We start from the raw sequence: 23,321 nt of genomic DNA, 5'->3' as shown, positions 1-23,321 counted from the left end.
ACCGGCAGCTTGTGGCAACCCCGTTAGCACTAATTCCCCCACAGCATGACATGACATTGTAGTTGTTGTTGTCCTCAACACCGTAGATGCGACCCTTCGCTGTCAACTCTAAAACACTGACATTCTCCTTCACACAATGCAGGCGCACCGCTCGCCACTCGCTCGTAAACAATGCGCGCTGCTCCATTGCATTGTTGTCCACGTACAAATGAATGAATGAATGCCTGAATGAGTGCATAGATGATTGAATGCCGGCATAACTGTGCAAAATTGATGGAGTTTGCAAAATAGTTGCGTTGTCATTCCGCGTAGTTTTGTTGCCTCTCGTCGGTGTTGTTGTGCCGCTGGCGCTTGCAAAGCCTGTCGTTCGTTCACTTCATTTTCTGACCTCATTTTGGTTGTTGTTTAAAAGCCATTCATTCATTTGTACACTCTTCGACTCGATAACTTTCAATTATTGTTTTCTGGAACATTTTCAAAATCCAAAACAATTCGATTTGAGGTGAAACTGCACTGCGTTGTCGCGCTGGAAAATTGCCCGTGTGGGCTTTTGATCATGCGGCAGGCGGAGGAAATAATTTTGAAAACCAATTTGTGGCATTCTTCGGGATTTCAGAGACTTTATTCAATTAAATTTGTTTTTTGTGCATTTTGTTGTTGGATTTTTTAATTAATTTTCAAATTCAAATTCAAATTCAAATTCAAATTAAAATTAAAAGTAAAATTAAAATTAAAATTAAAATTAAAATTAAAATTAAAATTAAAATTAAAATTAAAATTAAAATTAAAATTAAAATTAAAATTAAAATTAAAATTAAAATTAAAATTAAAATTAAAATTAAAATTAAAATTAAAATTAAAATTAAAATTAAAATTAAAATTAAAATTAAAATTAAAATTAAAATTAAAATTAAAATTAAAATTAAAATTAAAATTAAAATTAAAATTAAAATTAAAATTAAAATTAAAGTTAAAATTAAAATTAAAATTAAAATTAAAATTAAAATTAAAATTAAAATTAAAGTTAAAATGAAAATTAAAATTAAAATAATTTTGGAAAAAAATATTGAGTTAGAAAAAGAAAATAAATAAACAAATTTTATTGAATTAAAAAAAAATATATTAAAAAATAAATTTATGAAAGAAAACAAATAAAATGATAAAACTTATTTAAATTACATTTATTTAATTAAAAAAACCAAATAAAATTAGAAATGTAATATTTTGAATTTCCCTTATTAAAAAATAAAATAAAAAATTTAATAATTTTAAATACTGCTAAATTAACATTTAATAATGATAGTTGAGAAATTTATTAAATAGAAGAAAAAACTTAAACTTAAATAAAAATATAAAATAAATTACATGCAAGTAAAATAATTAAAGAAAATTAAACTAAATTCAATGCAGTAATAAATAAAATAATCTATGTTCTATATTTTATATTTTTCTTAGATTTGTATAACTGATACATTGAAATCTCAATTTAATTTAAAAATATAGTTAAATGAAATTTATTTGATCTCTCCTTTCTCCAACTAATCTTAGTTCATTCAATTTAATTTGAGTGAAACTCTTTTTAATTATAAATTTAATTGCAATTAATTTGCTAATTTGGTGTTATCACTCATTTAACGAATCGATCACTCACTTAAAGAGCTCGAATGAAAACATCACTCTGGCAAAGAACGATCATACGGTTCCATAGTGTAGCGGTTATCACGTCTGCTTTACACGCAGAAGGTCTCCAGTTCGATCCTGGATGGAACCAGTTGAACCTAATTTTGTTGCAGAAAAAACAATGCCATAAATTTAGAATATTTCAGAGAGTTTTTGTTTGAATAATAAAAATATTATTATAAATTCATGCAATTAATATACCGTCTAAAATATTTTTTATATGTCTTTAGAATATTTGTACGGCTACGTGGAATGCAACTCTGTGGTTTATTCCAATATTTTATGAAGCCACTTTAGCAATGAAAATCAAAACACCTGCGAATTTGTTAATGTAGTTTCAATTTTAGGAAATTACCTTGTGTCATTCTCACAGGGTTGCCATGTGGTTCCATAGTGTAGCGGTTATCACGTCTGCTTTACACGCAGAAGGTCTCCAGTTCGATCCTGGATGGAACCAGCTGATTGAATATTTTTTTGGAAATTAATTTAAATGAAAAAGTACTTAAGTACAAATATCTAAGTTTTCAGAAAGTATACTTCAACTTATTTGCCACGAATTATTCTTACCAGATTAATTAATATACATAGTACGATTTAGAATTTCATTAAAATTTCTATATTGTAAACCAGAATTTAAATTAAATAATTTTGAAAAGATAGCAAGCCACGCCCAATTAACATATGGTTCCATAGTGTAGCGGTTATCACGTCTGCTTTACACGCAGAAGGTCTCCAGTTCGATCCTGGATGGAACCAGTTGAACGACTTTTTTATGAAATTAATCATTTTAAATAAATTTTTGCATGTAAAGGATATTCTCTCCGTTAATTATATATTTTTTTGAAGCTCCGATTTAATTACCGATTGTATTAATTTGTACTTCACATAATAATAAACATTTTTCGAATTAAAAAAAGAATAAAAGAAGTACAAAAAAATTTCAGCTGGTTCCATCCAGGGTCGAACTGGAGACCTTCTGCGTGTAAAGCAGACGTGATAACCGCTACACTATGGAACCACATAACAGTATTTCAGACAAATTGCAAACTAGAACGCAACGGCCTTCTGTAGAGGTACGCAAACTAATAAAGATATCGCTTAAGCAAGTGTGACTGGTAGGGGTTGTGCAACTTTCAATTTATTTGTCAAACAACAGTGTGACTTATTTATTAAAAAAATAGTTTTTAATTTTATATAGACCTTAAATAGGTGCTAATCTATATAACAAGCTTTGTGGTTGTAAGAATTTTTAATTTCGAAAATTCGAACATGTGCATATGAGTGTCATTTGTCTCACTTTGGGATGAAGGCAGCGTGGCCGAGCGGTCTAAGGCGCTGGTTTTAGGCACCAGTCCGAAAGGGCGTGGGTTCGAATCCCACCGCTGTCAATAAAATTTTTTAAAACAAAAGATCTAACTTTTTAAAGATTTAATGAGGCGTTAATGAATTACTAAAATTTAGTGTTGTGTTAATGGTAGTGTATGCTGTTATGAAAGATAATTGAATAAGAAAAAAACAATTACCAGATAACATTACGTACAGTATAAACTGGTAATGACAGCCGATATTCAAGGTTAAAATTGTCACTTGTCGTACAAAATCTTAAATAATGAACAAAATGGTGTTGTATTTGAAAAATATTTTTATTATTTAAAATATTTTTGTTATTTAATCGTTCTTATATTTTTTGAATAGTATTTGCTAAGTTATACCCAAATATTCGTGATTTCTAATATTTTTTGAATAAGAACATGCATTATTTGCGATTACGTAACATTTCCAACTGTGTGTCTACATGTATTTCTAATTCCATCGCGTTGCTATGTACACACACATGTGATACGAAGACCATGTGGTACTCGGTGACAAATGAATCATTCATACCTAAAAATGTCGAAAGTCAGCACATACCACCACCATACCCCTCAACAAAGTAGACGCTGTTGCTACCTACTCGTCGATTGAAACACATTCATTCATACTAAGTTACCCACTGACTTGTGTAGACGACGACAAAGATTATACACGCTTCTTCGCTTATTTTAGACATTTTCAATTGTTTATATTTTTCTTTCGTATTTGTTTCGTTTCTCTAAATTCTCAACCATTTTATGTGACTTTGCGATGAAATACTCTGTCTGTGCGGCTGAAAAGTTAAGACTATACTTCACAGGATCATTTCTGTAGTCAGTCTTCATTTACTTTCTTTGCAAATCGAAAGTATTCGAACCCGCGATGAGGAGGTATATCGTTTTATCTGACAGCGTGAGGTTTATGAACTTCATTTCTAATTTTGTCTTATGGCATATTTGAAGTGATGTTTCTTCGATGATCGCTCGGTTACAACGGATAAAACGACTTCTGAGTGGTTCTTTTAAATAATAAATATCAAGGTTTAAATGAAATAACTAAAAGTAAAATTTTAGTAGTACTAAATAAAGGGCAATGATTAACTTGGAAATAAACAAACGATACGGACTGTCAAATTGCATGATAATTACGGGACTATTTTCGTACCGACATGATATTAGTTCGACATTCGTTCTTTCAAACGCACTCATAACAGTATCAGTACAGAATATTCGCTATAATAGAGTAAATCAATTGTCGTTTACCAGACTTTTACGAAAAACTCCTATCCTTCCACACATATCACAAGACGAAATTTTGTTAAAATAATTTATTCTGAAAATTAACGTATTTTTAGGTTCTACACCGGTAGATTTATTAACAGTTTCGAAATATGATTGCTAAATATAGGAAAAATACAAATTAAATATTATTCTCCCAAGTTATTAAATTATATAAAGAAAAAACCTAAAGAGTTTTCAAAGAGTATTGACTAATGTGTTTTCTTAATATAAGTAAGTTCTTTAAAAATACTCCTTTCACAGTCCTTTCTTTCATTGAATACAAACATCTTAGTAAATTCGAACCAATTTCGTATTCGTACTTCTAGATGGTGCTTCTACTACATTATTTTTTGTTAGAATCCATTGTTTAAGACATGTATGTACACAAAACTTCCCAAACAGTTTTCGAGCAATGCCACCTAATTGACAGTCCTAAGCGTAGGAAGACACCGGATGTATAGACTCTGAGCCTGGATTAGCATCCCTCGTTGCTTCTGATTTCATGTATTCCTTTACTATATAGTAACTGACATTTTTCCCTGATAATAATGTTTTTGTTTCTTCTACTATGTTTTATCAACACGGGAGAAGTGGTAACTAAAGTTTAAATATTTTACAAATTTTAATTTGCACAGATATTTCTTGAAGTACGTAGACAATTTAATGAAATTATCATTTCGGTTATGTACATATGTATATCGCTACGAATACTCTATACTCCAAAGTCTCAACGATAAATATTATATTATACCTGAGTTCCTTTAGCAAAATTTCCGCTTCTCTTCTTTTCTTTCGGCTGGAATCGTAATAAAGTAATTATGAGGTTAGGTCAGATTACACTGCCATCTAATCTATTCTTCATTATTTTTTTAATACACAAATACGACTATCATTCCAAATGACATGGCTACGAGCAGTTAAAGCAAAAAATTATGAATCAACTTTTATATGACATCACTAAGAACGACATTTTTCGAAATAAATCAAATACGAACGAAATAAAATTCAAGAGATGTATTTAAAATATTAGGCTCCTCGAGTAAAACTCATACTCAAAGCAATGTTTAATTTTATATTTAAATTTTAATTTATTTATGTTATAAAACCCGAAAAAAACAAAAAAAAAACTTCTTGGCAGCGGTGGGATTCGAACCCACGCCTCCGAGGAGACTGGTGCCTTAAACCAGCGCCTTAGACCGCTCGGCCACGCTACCTACATCCACGCTTATGCCAAATGCGTCACTTCAGTGTAAGGAATTCGTTTTTAGTAATAGATTTAATTAGTTCAATTACAATAGCTTTAAATTAATTACAGTAGTTTTCCGAAATAACGAACACGTTAATTGGCAGGCCTGTACGTTACATCGAATTTTTCATTAATTCGAGTACTCACTTTGTGGTATGTTTTACAATAAAAAGTTAATTGCATTTGTTAAAAAATATAAAAACCGTAACAAGACAACTCAAATGTTGCCTTAAAATAAGGTAAGTGATTAAAAAGCAAATTCACGTTATACGAGAGAAAATATATTTTTCATTAGTAATACTCGTAAATTTCTATAACTACAATTGAACGTCTATAACTCGAACTTCTTTAATTCAAAGTTCACTATAAATCGAACTCTTGAATTGGCAATAGAAGTAAAATTTCATACAAATTACCTTCCGTAACTCGGAATTTTCTCCAACTCGAAGTTTTTTTTTGTGGATTATGGTGATTCCAGTTAGGGAAGTTCAACTGTATTTCAAAACTTAATTAATCGTCTTTCGTTTCGTTGGAATATGTAGATTATATTTGATGTCTTCTTACTGAACTTCAATCAATACAAGCAAGTCTTGCGAAATTGATATTGTTCTTATTTACTGCTCTTAGACTTTTTGTGGCACTTAAATTACAGCATAAAAGGACATCCATTCCTTTCTTGGATATTTTTCTCCCTGACGCTCTGCAGAGTATACTTATACTTTATCAGCCAGATCCCAAAAATGGTCCATTCACCAGTATGAACTATTTCCTTTTTGTAGCAGCATCTCAAAGGTTTACCTTATTTTTTAATAATTTCCTCTCATTGTATTTCACTATATTCCACAAAATTTTCTATGGAATTAGGATCCGGGGATTGCGGTGGCCACTCCACCATTGAATTTGTTGACCCCAAACCGCTCTTTTGTACACTAGCCGTGTATTTTGGGTCGTTGTTTTAATGAATTATTCGCCTAAGTGCCATATTATCTTCAGAATACTGTCTTATATATTTTTGGAGTATCACAACCATAATCCGTTGTCTTTATAGTGCACTTTAAGCTATGGCAAGACCCTAGACCGTTGTATGAAAACGATCCCCAAAATATAATTTTGCCCGCCACCATATTTAGGGGTTTTTTACGTGTACTTAGAGTTTCAAACTAAAATTTTCGGCTTTCTTATACGATGAATACCTCGTTAAGAACTAAGTAACCTTACATTTCTTTTGTCAGATTGGGGACATTAATGTAATACGATTAATGTCTAAGCACATGTCCTTCAGCAAACATTAATGTTTCTTATGTTTGATGGGTCAACCTCAATATTAAGATATGTAATATTTAATCTGTATTGAAGATATAAATTAATTATTCTTATCACAGTGAAATAGATTTTTTTGACATAAAATGATATTTTGTCTTCCTATCGCGTGTTTCAATTTTTGTTCCCCTGTAATGTTTTGTTTTTCAAACCCCTGTAATGGCTTATTCAATCATTGTTTTGTAATCTTAAATTAAATTTGGTTCAGGTTCTAATTGATTTATATGGAAACTTAAAGTATTCTTCTTACATTATTTTTGAAAGTAATCATGTTCTACTAAAAAGACTTTCGTTATTACATTGAAACGACAGGCTGTCCTTCGTTTCGTTGGAATACATTTTTTAGTGAATACTTTTAGTGAATACTTTTCAGTCAATACTTTATGTTTTATGTTATAAATTCTTCGTTAATAAATCTGTTTCGTCAGCATTGAATACTCATCTTTTGTTAGGTTATTAATTTTATTTTTTAATATTTTTATATTCTGCTTTTATGCCAAATATTTTAATTCCATTATAAAAAATTTTTAAGTAAAAACTAACATACTAATTATAACTAAGAACTATGTATTTAGAAACATTATAGATTTACTTATTGCATGAATGTAATTTTAATATTTTTCATTGCAACCCTGTCTACAAATATGCATGTGCATTTATTCTGATTACACAACATATTTTAATGGCAAAAAAGTTTTGTTGACAGCGGTGGGATTCGAACCCACGCCCTTTCGGACTGGTGCCTAAAACCAGCGCCTTAGACCGCTCGGCCACGCTGCCTATATAGAACACGTGGCGAAAAATGCGAAAAAAATATTATTCACTGGCAAAAGTTCTAAGCTCTACGTGATACAAGCCATTTATTGCTAATAAAAAGTGTGAAAATTAGTACTGTGATCATACCTACAGTACAAAAGCCATAAAAAAACAGCAAGTGCTTAAATAATTTGCAAATATGATTAGAAAATATACAAGGTTCGTCTTTATAAGGAAATGACAATTGTCTAAATAATAATAGATCAGAAATTTGAAACCTATCAGTCACCTCTTGTGAATTTGTGAGTGTCGTAAAATATCGTTTAACAGCATTGACAACATTGTGAAGAGATCGACGAATATCGAATAGGGTATTCACAGTTAGAGTTTAGATATATTTTATTTGTCAATAGTAACAGAAGCAAGTAAGGAAGGGCTAAGTTCGGGTGTAACCGAACATCTTATACTCTCGCAATTTATTTATTTAATTGTATTAATACAACATACAATTTGACTCATATATTCAGCTATATATGATATAAAATCCGTTGAAAGTTTGAAAACCCTAATATTAGATATATGGGAATGGGGGGAAGTTATTGCCGGATTTCACACATTTTTGGCACGGAGGCATATTATTAGAAGAAAAACGTTCCCTCTGAATTTCTTTAAAATATCTGAGAGACTTTCCTATATTTTCGGGAAAAAATTTGTTAAAAGCACTGAGTTCCATGTTCAATATATGGGGTCATGAAAATTTAAGGACCGATTTCGGCAATTTTTAGAAAGGTGATGCCCCATTTTAAGTGCAGTATTTGTGGAAGGTCCAATATATTCTCTGGTGCTTATTTTATCTATTGTAAAGTAAACGATTCCGATCGAAATCAAAGTTCTGGTATAAGGGAAGCAGACGTGGTTGTAAACCGATTTGGCCTATTTTCATAATATATCATAATTTTATGAACCGATTTTCATTGAAATTGGTTTAGTAGTTTCGGAGGTATGATTTAAGACCCATAAGTGGGCGGAGCCACACCCTTTTAAAATATTGTATACCAATTTTTGAGTGTACCCTTCTCTACCATTTTTATACTCTCGCAACAAAGTTGCTACGAGAGTATTATAGTTTTGTTCACATAACGGTTGTTTGTAACACCAAAAACTAAAAGAGTTAGATATAGAGTCATATATACCAAAGTGATCAGGGTGACGAGTAGATTTGAAATCCGGATGTCTGTCCGTCCGTCCGTCTGTCCGTCTGTGCAAGCTGTAACTTGAGTAAAAATTAAGATATCTTGACGAAACAAATTGGCACAAATATTCCTTAGCACCATAAGAAGGTTAAGTTCGAAAATGGGCGGAATCGGAATATTGCCACGCCCACAAAATGACGAAAACCAAAAACACATAAAGTGTCATAACTAAGCCATAAATGAAGTTATAAAAGTAAAATTTGGAATAAAGGATCGCACTAGGAAAGGGGCATAATTGTAATTTTTTTGGGGAAGTGGGCGTGGCCCCGCCCACAAATCGGTTATTTGTATTTAACTCGCAAACCAATAAAGCTATATAAACCAAACTTCTGCAGTCAGTTCTCTTACGTACCCCACCACACACCATGAAAATAGTTGAAATTGGATGATAACCACGCCCACCTCCCATACAAAGGTTAGGTTGAAAATGACTAAAAGTGCGTTAACTCACTAACGAGAAACATCAGAAACACCAAATTTTACATAAGAAATGGCAGAAGGAAGCTGCACTGAGATTTTTTTACAAAATGGAAAATGGGCGTGGCGTCGCCCACTTATGGGTCAAAAACCATATCTCGAGAACTACTCGACCGATTCGAATGAAATTCGGTATATAATATTTTATTGACACCCTGATAACATGTGTGGAAAATGGATGAAATCGGTTCACAACTACGCCTATTTCTCATATAACTCAATTTTGAATTCCATCTGAATCCTTCACTTTATAATATATACATTAGAAACCAATGATGATAGCGAAATAAAACATTACACAAATACAGTTTTTGTTTTGTGTCATCACTTCTGAAAAAATTGTCGAAAACGGACTATAACTTTTCAAGGCCCCAGATATCGAACATGTTGAACTCAGCGCCTAAGGTTAAATTTTAACCGAAAATATGGGTAAATCTCTCTGATACTTTAATGTAATTCAGAGGAAATTGTTTTCTTCCAATAGTGTGTCTCTGTTCCAAAAATTATTAAAATCGGGTCACAACATCTCCTAGCTCCCATATACATAATTATAGGTTTTTCAAAAATTCGTTGGGCTTTTTTACGCATATATGTATTGGTTAATATGTGATATGTCTTAGCAAAATTAAGTGAGCGTATAGTATTGGATATGGTGTCCCTTGCTGGTGAAATTGAATGATCGGTTCAGGAATTAACTCAGCCCTCATATCTATATATGACGATTTTCGTTATTCTATTAAACTTTATGTCGAATTTATGGGTAAATTTGTGCGTTATATTAATAAAATTTCTTCAATGATCGGTTACACCCGAATTTAGCTTTTCCTTACTTGTTATAATAAAATTTATGGTTTCTGGTGTTTTTTCTTTTTGAAATCCCTTTGTATGGGATATGGGCGTGTTTATAATCCATTTTCATTTTTCGATTCTTAAACTGTATAAGGAAGTGCATAAAGAAAACGACCCGATCGAGTTTGGTTGATATAGTTTTAGTAGTTTACGAGATATGTACAAAAAACTTTGTAGGGGCAGCCCACGCCTACTTTTTCAAAAAATTTACATCCAAATATGCTCCATTCATAACTTAATTTATGGCTTAGTTATAGCCCTTTAAAGGTTTTCGCCATTTTGTGGGCGTGGCGTGACGTGTACCAAGTTTCATTAAGATATCTCAATGTTTACTCAAGTTATTGCTTGCACGGACGGACGGACAGACAGACATCCGGATTTGAACTTTACTCGTCACCCTGATCAACTTGATACTCATAACCCTATATCTAACTCGTTTAGTTTTGGGACTTACAACCAACCCTGGGTGAACACAACTATTATACTCTCTTAGCAACTCGTTGCGAGTGTATAAAAACTAGTCTATATTCGTGAATCGGAATCAAATTTAATAAATTTATTTTAACTATCCTATCCTATATCTTAAGCTTTTTCTCGTTGAGCTGTTGGATCCTTATATGGTAAAATTTCGTCTAACTCTTAATTAGGTGTCTTCTAAATTTAATAAATAAGTGAAGTGAATGAATCTGGCAATGTACGTGGGAATATTTATGATTGTTGTCCTTTCTTCTTAGTCACCACGGCTTCACAGCTAAAAATTGCATGATAATATAGCTTGAGTACGAAATCAAAATTTCTCGACTTAGAAATAATTGAAATATTTTTGGTGGGTTGTTAACAGCATGCATAGGTTTTACTTGAGATTTCACTTAAGAAACGAAAGTTTTAACTGATCCAATATAATTTTCTGCTGCCTCTTTTCAGTATGAGCCTACATGAAACTAATCATATTAAATTTTACTTATTCCAACAGTTGTTGTAAGAAACCCTCTTCTAAACCGAAGAAACTGGCTCGCAAATTCTGCTTCCTCCGCCACATTTCATTAGCCTCAAAAAATGCTTGCGAAATGCATTAAAAACTTTTTAGTTGCAACGATGATGGAAACAAGTTTTATTGAAAACGGCGAAGTGAGTTTTCTTTGGGCAATGTGCTTGAGAAAGGTTGTTGTATTAGTTGAAAAATATCGCAAATAAAGCCTTAAATATGTATATAAATGCATATGCACATGCATGTGTTTAAATTGAATGGTGTTCCTTGCCAAAAATATTGCTTTTGAAGTTTTGAACTGTGTGCAATTTGCATACCGTGGGAAGATATATGAATTTCTTTGCTTCTTAGAAAGACTCCTAGTTACAGTTTTGGAAAGTTACATTACTATATGTATACATATGCATATACACCTAGTATATATTATAAAACATATAAATACATTCTTACTCAGTTGTATGAGTATATGCTTTCTTGAATAACTCCTAAGTCTAATTTCATAGCATTAACAATTTAATTGCAAAATAGATACATATATATAAAAAAATATAAAAATACATAAAAGTGAAAAAAAACTTCATGGCAGCGGTGGGATTCGAACCCACGCCTCCGAGGAGACTGGTGCCTTAAACCAGCGCCTTAGACCGCTCGGCCACGCTACCCATATTCTACATTGTGCCAAAGTCCACATATAATACGGATCGCTGCTCTTAATCAGAAGTTTTTGTGGACCGCCGCAAACTTTTGCATACTTCCAGGCGTGCACTTAATATTAACGGTCTATTAATTAGTGCGATGTAATAGCGAACAGGGTGGTATGAATAAAACAAAATAAAATAAAATAAAATAAAATAAAACAAAATAAAATAAAATAAAATAAAATAAAATAAAATAATATAATATAATATAAAATAAAATAAAATAAAATAAAGTAAAATAAAATAAAATAAAATAAAATAAAATAAAATAAAATAAAATAAAATAAAATAAAATAAAATAAAATAAAATAAAATAAAATAAAATAAAATAAAATAAAATAAAATAAAATAAAATAAAGTAAAATAAAATAAAATAAAATAAAATAAAATAAAATAACATAAAATAAAATAAAATAAAATAAAATAAAATAAAATAATATAATGTAATATAAAATAAAATAAAATAAAATAAGATAAAATAAAATAAAATAAAATAACATAAAATAAAATAAAATAAACAAAATAAAATAAAATAAAATAAAATAAAATAAAATAAAATAATATAAAATAAAATAAAAAAATAAAATGAAATAAAATAATATAAAATAAAATAACATAAAATAAAATAAAATAAAATAAAAAAAAAAATTAAATAAAGTAAAACTAAATCAAATTAAATTAAATAAAATAAAATAATTTAATTAATGTAATTCATAAACTCCTTTTGATATTAGATGTTTTGTATTCACTGCGAAATCACTCCGAAGGCCCCTGAAACATGTTTTCTCTAATTACCAGTGCTTGATCTCCAGTTACAACAACTTACACTAACTTTAAATATAGAATATTAATGCTGATCCAATCTGTAAAATAAAAAAAAGTGTATCATTAATTCGTTAAATTTATAAAACATTCTTTATTAAATAATTTACTCCGAAAACACTCCGAATTACTTGGAAATTATTTAAATGTATTTTAAACTTTATAAAACTCATATAACAAGTATTTATTTATTTATAAAAAAATAACATTTCACATGTACTCCGAAGAGATGTTTCAACCATTTAATAAATTCCACGCGCACAAACAGCACCTAACGTGATTCTTAATTAACTCACAACAAAAAAGAACATTTGTTCTAAGCTTTTACTAAATATTTGAATAGCAAATTTGTTTTTCTCGGGACACAACTTAGCTACAAAAGCATAAGACACGCAAACTAATATTTTATGATTGTTTAATGGCTTGCTCTTATATTCTTAATTTTATGCAAATATAATCAATCGACGTTGCATATTAATCCGTGTGGCTGAGACCGGCCGTCTTTAAAGTGTTTGAATATTAAACGGGTTATGTAATCGGCAGAAATAGAAGATAAAGCGGTGCAGACTGTTTGCGAAAAAGTCTAAAAGCCGGTAGACCTATGAACTATTTTAGGATTTTTTATGATGTTTTATTGTTAAATATTAATGAGCTAAGAAACTGAAAAGACTAATAAAAATTAGATCATTTCTAAAGAAAAAAACAATTCTTGCAGATTATCGCTTCGTGAGAACAATCGTTGATCATCAACTTTAATCTTTTTTATTTTCGTTTTTTATATCCGCTACCCTTACTTTTTAGACGCGTCTACCATAGCAGTGACCCTTACATATTAAATTCACTGTCTCGCCCCACACCATCTCCACGCCTGTTCACGCTAGTGACGCATTCCTGCAAGCGAGTACGTAATTTATTAAAAGCACGTACGTGATATGAAAACGTAGCGAAAGTGTACAGAAATTTACTTTATGTGCTTTTAAAAAAGCTTAAGTATGTAATCGTATTAAAGGTTATAAAAATTCACTTTATCCACTGCACTTTGTAAGATTGTAAGTAATTACAGTTATATGACTTACAAGTCGTAAGGAAGGCATTGAAATGGTTAAAAAGTGTTAGAGCTGGTAGTAGTTTTAAAGTACTGCGCTGTGCGACTAGCTAAATACTCTTTTTATAGTTTTATTTTTATATTACTCAAAACTTGAATAGCTCCTTGGATGTATGTACATAGCTAGGGTAGAATTTAACATAACACAAGTTCCACACAATATATTTAGCTTAATTTTTTATAATACTAAGAAAAATATAAGTAAATATTATCAGGAAAGATTCTGGAGGTATTACAAATTTTTCGGAGAAATACGGAGTTTTTTCGGAGTTGGTGCTAAGTGACTCCGAAATTACTTTAAATCGATTTTGCCAAAAAGTATGTTATGTTATGTTTAAATTACTCCGAAAATTCACAAAAATTACTACCTTATGTTCGATACAGTCGTAAAATTGAGTTATAGCTGCTAAAAAATACTTGAATACTAATTTAAAGGTAAGTTCAAGACTTCAGAAACTGTTACCACAAATAAGATTTTTACTGAATGTTTGGAATTTCAAACAAATTACATTCTGTAACTCGGAAGTCTCTCTAGCTCGAAGTTTTTTGTGGATTATGGTGATTACGGAAGTTCAATTGGACTTCATACATACATACATATGTATATTTCTTGTATGTTTACTTGCTTACGTATATAGATTATATACTTGTAGACTTGATAAATTTGCATGATTTTGTTTAAGAACTGGTCCTTTCTTTTACATAACTCGCCTTTCAGTAAAAAAAAAAACACTTTTTAAATACCACCGAACCACTAACCACTGTGCTACTCTTAAAAACATAAAAAATCGATTAATTTTAATTTTTGAATTATTTTATAGATTTTCGGAGTTTTCGGAAACAACTCCGAAATTAAAAAAAAATTAATGTTTTGATGAAAAAATGGTTTAGATACAGTGGCGCATAAGATCTTTAGGCTTTTCGGAGTTCGTTAACTAACATGTAAGGTACAGAAAAATAACGTATGATGTTATATAAGTGTAAAAACCTATTTTATATGCAAATACATTTATGTTGTTGCTTCAATTTGCAAGGCGTTATGTATTTTTTATTCTATTTCACCTTCAACTGAAGCAAAGTAATTTATTTTCGAAAATCTTCAATTATCATAATAATTTTCTCGCCTCTAATATTATCTCTTAATAAGTAAACATTTCTAAACTTATAAAGACTTACTGCACTCATGACATTTTCCCAAATATATTTTTTGCCCATTTATTAACAAGTTTCCACCTTTTCGCAGTGAAATAATGAAACTCTCCAACAGGGTATTATGCGAGTAGTGTAAAAAACAAATTTTTAATAAAAACAGCTTGTGGTAATTCCACAAATCTCGCACTGACACCTTTGGCTTAACTACACAATTATCCCACACCCGCTTCAGCCACCCATTTACATTTCAGTGATTCCGAACGAAATCCCTTTAATTTGTAAAACTCTGGCAGGGCCGGGTTTTGTATTTAACATGTTGAACTTTGCTGTGTTGCAGTGAAGGCCATTACTGTCTGCAAATCCTTTCTACTTTGCTGCTCATTACATTCTCGAAATTTCACTCAACATTTCAGTGGCATTTTCATTTCGTTTTTATTAATAATTTTCCTTTATGATAATAAAATTTTGTTATTATTCCAATCGTAGTGCCGAGCAACATGTCTTCGGCGCGTTTTTGTTGTTATTATATTTTTGTTTTATTAAAATCCATTCACTTCGCTGGGCACGCTTGGACAACCCGCTTCAAAGCGCTGACTTTCATTACCACCTGGTTTTACTTTTTCTCATACTTTTTTACTTACTTTTTGCACACACCGCCTTGGCACGTCCATCCCTCCCACTGCCATCTTGATCTTAGCGCAATTTTATTATTAACACAACAACATTTCGACATCACCACCCACCCCATTCGCACAGTTTCCACCACTCCTGTCCAATTTCACTTTAATTTCACTTGCAAATGGTTCCCAAGCGATTTACAGATTTAACTGTTAAACAACTGTATTATTGTAGGGTAGTTGTTGTTGTTATTGTTGAAAAATTCATTTAGTTGTAGCATTTCAGCATCTTCAACTTTTCATCAACGCCACTTTTTTGCTTGCTGTTTTTGTTATTGCATTAGTTAAGAAAATCATTGTGAAAGCTATCAAAGTGCAACTTTTAACTTTTCTTCGTTGATTTGGCAACCGAAAATTACTTTTAAGTAGTTTTGTGGCGAAACTTCAACTTTAACCAACAAATTTGTAGGCAATTGTGGTTGTTGTGGTTTCGTTTTGTTGATTAGCTGGTAGTAGTGGTGCATATGATGAGTATGATAGTAAAATTGGGCTTAGTGTGAGATACTTGACTATAAGTCTTTATTGGTAGACTCAAAAGTCTAAAACCGTCGAGAATAACGTCATATAAGCGGAGAGGTTTTCGATTTTTATCAGTCCAAGAACTGTTAACCTGACAGCATGATTTGAAGAATGAAAGAAATATTGCTAAAAGATTACATAAAAAGGAGAAGAAGACCTTAGTTCAAGAAGAGTTTGGAGCATTTTCAGTATCAAGTGCTTCGCTATCAAGATCCTATCCTAAGAAAGTACTACTTACCTTAGCTCTTCTAATTTGAAATTAATATAATATCGATACTTAATAAAAGATACTGAGGCTTCTATTAAGTATCGAGATTATATTTATAAAAAGGTTTAAATTCAAACTATGTCTTGAACTATGAGGTATGTATATTTCGACATTTGTAAACTTAACTTGAAAGGTTTTATCAGTCGAAAGAAGCACCTGACGTCTTTCATCTGTTATCTAGACTAATCTTTGAATCTAAATAAGAATAATTGTTATTTCCCTGGCTCCTAGGCCCAAAGAAAGTTCGGTTCAACAGAGAATAATAATATTTGTATTATTGTGATCTTCTCTAATAGGCAATATCACCTAACCGGTTTAGGTGGTACTTTGTTAAGTTTTACTTCTATCAAGGTCGAACTGCATCTGCTAGTGATAATTATTATATGAATATGTATTATATAGTAGTTGTATTTTGTGAAGATCAGAAAAGAAAATACCAAAAAATAAAGCTCTCTGTTAAGTCATCATTGGTGATCACAGGCATTATTGATTATGTAGAATTTAAAACATTTAGAAACTTCGAGTTTTTATTAAAAAATAAAAGCTTTTACTATACTTCAGAGTTGCTATTAGATTTTTCAGCTTTTCCGGTCATATTTTTATATTTAAGATTTCAAAATAAGCTAAAAGCTTTAAATTTTTAATCACTTGGAGCTTTTACTATTCTTCAGAGTGCTTTTTATGAGCTTTTTAAGTTATTTTATTATATTTAATTTGAATTTAAAAATAAACTAAAATATTTAAGTTTTTTAGCACTTGGAGTTTTTATTATTCTTCAGAGTACTTTTTATGAGCTTTTTGAGCTTTTTCAGTTACATACATATATGGATTACCTTCGAAATTGAAATTAAGATACAAGCTTTGTGCTTTTTAAACACTCTCTACTCCTAAAAGCACTTTTTTAACTGTTTGGGTGATATTATTTTGTCCAGGGTTTTGTCGAACATAATTGAGTCTTTTTAAATTTTTAAGTGCTTAGTATTATTTTGATATACTTCAAGTTTTAGGAATATTTAAAGTCTTTTATAATTCTTAAGCGCTTTTTATGACCTTTTTTAGTTTCGTAGGAGATATTATTTAGTAAATACTTATCTTTTTTTAGAGAATTTGGAGTTTTTCATGAGCTTTTGCAGTGAAATTTTCTATATCTATTTAAATTTTTTACTTTCCAGAAGTTTTTATGAGCTTTTTATGGGATATGGTACATATCTACTTGGAGTTATTTTAATAAATTTTCTACCAATTTCCAATACCCAACTGCTTTTTATAATCTTTTTAATATCTTCTGCTATTCTTTCCTATAATATGATTTTTGTCTCCAGCTTCTATCATCTTCTTTCAATATTTATTTTCTCTTGACTATTATTAGATGACTTAAAAATAAACTTATTAGATCGATGATTGATTGCAAATCACATTGACTACTTAATTGCCAAATTTTGTTTGTGATTTAAAGGCCAAGGCTGAGTAGTTGCATTTTTTCACTCATAATTAGTGGCGTTGAGACGGATTTCGAAAACGGAATTTCACAAATAAACAAAGTGATTTAGCAAGTCATTTAATAATTATTGCTAGTAGAAGAGTATAAAAGAAATTAGAATAACTTGCGTTGAATATATTTAGATTTATGCTAAACTGTCGCCTATATACTATTATGTAACATACGTAAGCTATAAAATCTGCTGCTTTTAAATTTTATAGGAATATTTACATAAACTCGTTTGAAGTTCTAACCAAATGCGATTATTTTATTGGCTGAGTTAGCGAAAGAAAACGAAAGGTTAACTAAATTAAGCAACACTTAAGTCAGCTAGAGCTGTAAGGGCGCTGCCATCTGCGCGGGCAGTTGAATGAACTGCGTGGAGATGAAGCTTGGCTAATTTCTATGAATTTCAATTAGTAGTTGGTGTCGAAGATACGTTTTGGATCACTATTATTAGCAGTTGTTATGTGTTTTTAGTCGCTTAGGTTCATGCTAGTTTAGTGCGTTAACTGAGCAATTAATCTTCGCCGTTTCGACGCGCGTCTATGTTTGGGTTTTTTATGACTTTTTTTTACAAAATTTTGTTGATTTTATTTTTATGTTTATTTTTGCGTGTATTTTTCCTATATAGTTTTGGGTTCATTATAAATTCTTATCTTTTATTGTAAAATCTTTCTTTTTTATTTAAATTCTAGCGTTGGTTTAATTTTAAGTATTTTTATAGTTAGTTTGGGCAATACCGGTTTCATAAAATCGTGCAGTTTTTATCGTAGGCATTATGTTTTGTAATATTGGACCTTCAAACTGGTTTGCTTTCAAAATTCTAAAAGCTATTATTACGAAATGAAGAGACCGATTAAAAATTGGCTGAGTAGAGTGCGTAGTAGGGACTATAAAAGTCTAGTAATTGGCGTAAGGTAATCAAACGCTTACAAACCGTGAACGGAGTCAGCTAAACATATTACAAAATGGTAAATAAATTTTGTAAAATAATAAAAAAATATTAGTAATAATAATGTTAAATTAATAAAAATTATTACAAAACTAGTGCAAAAATGAAGTGAAAGTAAAGTAAAGAAGTAATAAAAGTGTTTTAAAGACACTGTGCAAAGGAATTATACTCAATTGTATATCTAACTCGGGAAGAGATTATTAATACTAATAAAAAATTACGTTAATATGTTTGGAAATTATTCAAAGTTTTTAGTTTTTTAATTTTCCTTCAAATTTATGTACTCCGAATTTTTCGGAGTTATCATATCTTGTTGCAAAAATTCCCAAAAGTTGTTAGAAAATGTTTTAAACTCAATAGATATTGTTATATAAAAAATTTTTAAACTCCGAAATATTCCGAAAAAATATTTTCGAATGAAAAAGTTGTTGAAAATTCAGAATTATTATAATTTACTTTAAAAAAAGTTAGTTATAGACCTCGTGCATGCTGCTAAATACTTGTAACTCCAAAATTGTTAGAAATAAGATATTTTTGCAAAAAAGTTGGAGATGTAATGCCTTTACATAACTACTTCAAAGCCTACAACCAATGTAACAATCGCGATTACTCCTAAAGTTGTACAACTACTTCTAACCATCCCATAGAATTACCTAAGCAGTCTTAGTTCCGTTACATTCCTAATTATTTATCAAAATAAGTAAATTCGGCATCACATAACTAAATCTTTCTCTCGCCTTCTTTACAGAAATTCTTCCTCGTTGCTTTTGCCGCCATCCTGGCTTGCGCCAGCGCTGATGTCTCTGAGTTGGGCTACAACTACCAGGAACCCGCACCTGTGTCATTCAATGTTCCAGCCCCAGCCCCAGTACCAGTTGCTCAACCTGATCGCACCTACGTGCCACCAGCACCAGCACCAGCACCAGCTCCAGTCCATGTCCCAGCACCAGCTCCAGCTCCAGTCCATTTCCAAGCCCCAGCTCCAGCTCCAGTTCATGTTCCAGCCCCAGCTCCAGCTCCAGCTCCAGTCCATATCCCAGCCCCAGCTCCAGCTCCAGTTCATGTCCCCGCTCCAGTTTACATCCCAGCTCCAGCCCCAGCTCCAGTTCATGTACCAGCACCAGCCCCAGCTCCAGTCCATGTCCCAGCCCCAGCTCCAGCTCCAGTCCATGTTCCAGCTCCAGTATATGTGCCAGCTCCTGCCCCAGCTCCAGCACCAGTACATTTTGCTGCCCCTGCTCCAGTTGCTCCACAAGAGCAAATCGAACATCATGCTGAAGATGGTTACCGTTACAAGACTGTCCGCCGTCGCGTCTACAGACGTCGTTATTAATTTTGTTTTATTTGGATTGATGTTGATAATTCTATCCGTTGAAACAAGAGTACACTTAACAAATAAAGAAGAGTTATAGGTTATATTGAAAATATTGATTTTTAATTTCGATAGTGTCAGACTTCCGTAGCTTCAACGACTTATGAAGGTATGGTTTGACTGGAATTGGTGGAGACCGATGGACTGGTGGAGACCGATGTATACCGACTGGATACAAAGTTCTGTCGGAAGTAGATATCGCAGGGCTTGATAAATATATGGCGTAGTTGAAACTCAAACATCTCCTCCCACCCCATTATATCGCGTAAAGAGTTAAGAAGGCGTCAATAAAGAAAGTCCGAAACTTCTTACGAAAAGAAGTTTAACAGCTCTACGAAGCAATAACGGGGTTTTTATAGTTTGTCGGAGTTTTTATTTGAAAAAAGAGTCTGAGAGACTCTCAATTGCTATAACTAGGAATTGAAAGAAGGTGCTCAGCAGTACGTTTCATGATCTTTCGGTTGCGTAGACCTTCTATCGGGTTTACGCAAACAGAACGAATTCGGACTTATATCCTTCCGAGGTTTGGAAACTTGATTCCACAACATTAACATTATTTGGGAAATTTTCAAGGTAGGCTTCTAAGAATTCATACCATAAGTTTTAAACAGATTTTTTCCCTGGCGTCTTTCTGATCAATTTCATAAATAAATTATGTGGAAATATTTGCAACTGGAACACTTGTGATATGCAAAATTGTCTAACTTCTTTTAAGCGGCCCCTCAAAAATCATAAATTATGCATCCTCAACTTGCAACTTTGTGGGAATTTAGAATAAAGAAGAACAAAAACTTCGAATTTCAACTTTATTTGAATAAATTCTTCAAATATTTCCAACACAGAAGCATTAGTTAAATATTTAATTTCAGCTAAAAGCCATAATCTCATTAAATGCAAACGCAGCGAATACTTTCAGGGAATGTTGCAAGCTGCCGCCAACCGCGCGAGAGCCGCTCAGCGAAAGAATTGAATGCAATCGATTGCAGCGCGGCGGTAGAAATGGCGTTTGCTTGTAAATTTTTAAGAGAACTAAAGCAAAAGTCGCTGGCGGCATACAAATCACAGCGCTGGTTCATGCCACATGCCATTGGTGGCAAGCATAACTCCTGGAAGTGTCTAGCAAACCACTAAACTCATACTAAGGCAAGTTGCATGCCACGAACGCGTATAGCCTCTGAGTTCAGCAATCCACTTACAACTATGAGTGTGTAAACACCGTTAAAGGTTTGGCAGGAAGTAAATATTACTGTTACCTGCCTGTTGCCGCCTTACATCCCGTTACTACTTGCGTATTGTACAGTTACACGGTAGCAAAAAACTTTGAATTTAACGAGAAAAAATTTCCACATCATCAAAGCTCATTCCAGTCGATAAATTTTGTGATAAATGTACGGCCTGGACGCATACATTTAGGCGCAAGAGCATATAATCAGGAATACACACACTAAAACACAAGCGTGGAGTTCGACAGACAGGCATTTGTACGAGGTACTTAGCTAAAGTAGCGGCTATTGAATGTGAGTAAAATTTGTTTTTGTGTACCGGCGTTGCCAGAAATGGTGGTATAAGTATAAATTTAGGCGCATATATGAATACTCATGTGCATATACTATAATATTTACTACTTTTACTACTACCCGCTTTTCTTTCGAAAGATTAGTAATTTCATAAATTTCTCTCAAAAATAGAGCTCCCTTGTGTGTCGATAAAATCAATATTTTGTGCAGCTTTTCAAGTTTCACGAAAAATTTTCAATTTTCTTTAAGTGGACTTTAAGTTTAATTGATGGAAGGGCTTGCTGATTACATTGAGATTTAACTGAGTTCCAAAAAACAATGAAAAGTTTGTTAAGGAACTGAAATGTTACAAGTAGTCTAATCGATTTAGAATATTCTAACATTTCTACATTTCTCTCTCATAGTGAGGGAAGGAGCGACATATAAAGATAAAAAGAGTCATATGCAAAAAAATAAACCGAGAGATAGGCATCTATGTAGTTGGAGAAAAATAAAAAGAGACAGATACGGATGAGAGAGTGCGAAACAAGAAAAATATATTTTAATTACCCCATATTTCAAGTTCTCAACAGTTTTTTTTTATAATTTTTAAAAAACCTAGCGTAGTATGAAATCTCAATATTGGAGGGGTTACAAGAGGCCAAGTTTGTTTGCAATTTTAAAGGTAACCTGAGGTCAAGTGTGCTTATAATTGGAGGGGTAACTCGAGGCCACATTAGTTTACATTTTGAAGAGTCACGTGAGGTCATTTTGTTCGCAATTTGCAGGGTCACATTGGGTCAAGCTGGAGGCTACGAGAGGTCAAACGAAGAGTGAAGTAAGAACAAACTAGGTATTAAGAGACCTTGTATGGTTAAGTTAAGTTAGGGGTCTTGCGTTATGAAGGGAATTCAAGATAGACGTCAAGGAAGGCTAACTACCTTCCCTAAATAAAAGCGTTAGCGGCAAATGACTGTTAAAAAATCAACAATGTCATACAATTTGTATTTAGTTGGATATATATTCGATTCCGCTCCGAATAGTGCAAACAATTAACATAAAACACAAATAAAATTTCTAAATTTTTGTAAACCAAACAACAACAAATGTATACAAAACCACAGAGAAAATTTAAATCGCCGCCAATTAAACAAATAAGCCAAAACCAATTGCGAATATTAGCCACAGAGGCCGGGAATTAACTAGACGCGGCCACAAATTCGCGAGCGCGCTTGGTCAGTGTTGGTAAACAGCGAAGAATATAAATACGAAACTTTCAAAGATAAATATAAATATACGCGCAATAACTGTCAATAAACCACGCACCGCATCAGTCGGCGAGAAGGCGCTTTGTTAATTACATTTTGGTCAAATATTGGCAGCTCAATTAAATGAATTAAAATTGTTGCAGCAGGGAGGGTGTAGATGGCGCGTTGCTGCTTGGTGCGTTATGCCGTTGATAGAGCGCTTGTTGAAATTTTCAGTTATTATTGCTATTAAGCGCTTATGTGGGCGTGGAAAATTATATTTTTTGGCCAACTGCATGCTCAGCGCCTAAATGTATGCCAATGTATA

At 31.9% G+C, this 23,321-nt stretch overlaps 1 protein-coding gene and 9 non-coding genes across 10 annotated transcripts; 6 read left to right on the top strand and 4 right to left on the bottom strand.

Moving 5' to 3' along the window:
• Positions 1–1,698: 1,698 nt before the first annotated feature.
• On the top strand, positions 1,699–1,771 carry Trnav-uac (transfer RNA valine (anticodon UAC)). The gene has a single exon. It is a non-coding gene; the product is annotated as a tRNA-Val (tRNA).
• A 293-nt stretch (positions 1,772–2,064) lies between these two features.
• Positions 2,065–2,137, top strand: Trnav-uac (transfer RNA valine (anticodon UAC)). The gene has a single exon. It is a non-coding gene; the product is annotated as a tRNA-Val (tRNA).
• Positions 2,138–2,363: 226 nt separating this feature from the next.
• Positions 2,364–2,436, top strand: Trnav-uac (transfer RNA valine (anticodon UAC)). Its single transcript has one exon. It is a non-coding gene; the product is annotated as a tRNA-Val (tRNA).
• A 189-nt stretch (positions 2,437–2,625) lies between these two features.
• Trnav-uac (transfer RNA valine (anticodon UAC)) lies at positions 2,626–2,698 on the bottom strand. The gene has a single exon. It is a non-coding gene; the product is annotated as a tRNA-Val (tRNA).
• Positions 2,699–2,988: 290 nt separating this feature from the next.
• Trnal-uag (transfer RNA leucine (anticodon UAG)) lies at positions 2,989–3,068 on the top strand. Its single transcript has one exon. It is a non-coding gene; the product is annotated as a tRNA-Leu (tRNA).
• A 768-nt stretch (positions 3,069–3,836) lies between these two features.
• LOC114804112 (small nucleolar RNA U3) lies at positions 3,837–4,050 on the top strand. The gene has a single exon (XR_003752392.1). It is a non-coding gene; the product is annotated as a small nucleolar RNA U3 (small nucleolar RNA).
• Positions 4,051–5,445: 1,395 nt separating this feature from the next.
• Positions 5,446–5,527, bottom strand: Trnal-aag (transfer RNA leucine (anticodon AAG)). The gene has a single exon. It is a non-coding gene; the product is annotated as a tRNA-Leu (tRNA).
• Positions 5,528–7,579: 2,052 nt separating this feature from the next.
• Positions 7,580–7,659, bottom strand: Trnal-uag (transfer RNA leucine (anticodon UAG)). The gene has a single exon. It is a non-coding gene; the product is annotated as a tRNA-Leu (tRNA).
• A 4,123-nt stretch (positions 7,660–11,782) lies between these two features.
• On the bottom strand, positions 11,783–11,864 carry Trnal-aag (transfer RNA leucine (anticodon AAG)). The gene has a single exon. It is a non-coding gene; the product is annotated as a tRNA-Leu (tRNA).
• Positions 11,865–18,752: 6,888 nt separating this feature from the next.
• Positions 18,753–20,303, top strand: LOC105213252 (cyclin-dependent kinase inhibitor 1C). The gene is made up of 2 exons (XM_029040995.2): positions 18,753–18,897; positions 19,627–20,303. Exons 1-2 carry the CDS (start codon positions 18,895–18,897, stop codon positions 20,209–20,211), a joined length of 588 nt encoding a protein of 195 aa, XP_028896828.1. The 5' UTR covers positions 18,753–18,894; the 3' UTR covers positions 20,212–20,303.
• Positions 20,304–23,321: the final 3,018 nt, after the last annotated feature.

Source organism: Zeugodacus cucurbitae, chromosome 6, assembly GCF_028554725.1.
Source record: "Zeugodacus cucurbitae isolate PBARC_wt_2022May chromosome 6, idZeuCucr1.2, whole genome shotgun sequence".
Classification (NCBI taxonomy): Eukaryota; Metazoa; Arthropoda; class Insecta; order Diptera; family Tephritidae; genus Zeugodacus; species Zeugodacus cucurbitae.
This window is presented reverse-complemented; position numbering and strand designations above follow the sequence as displayed.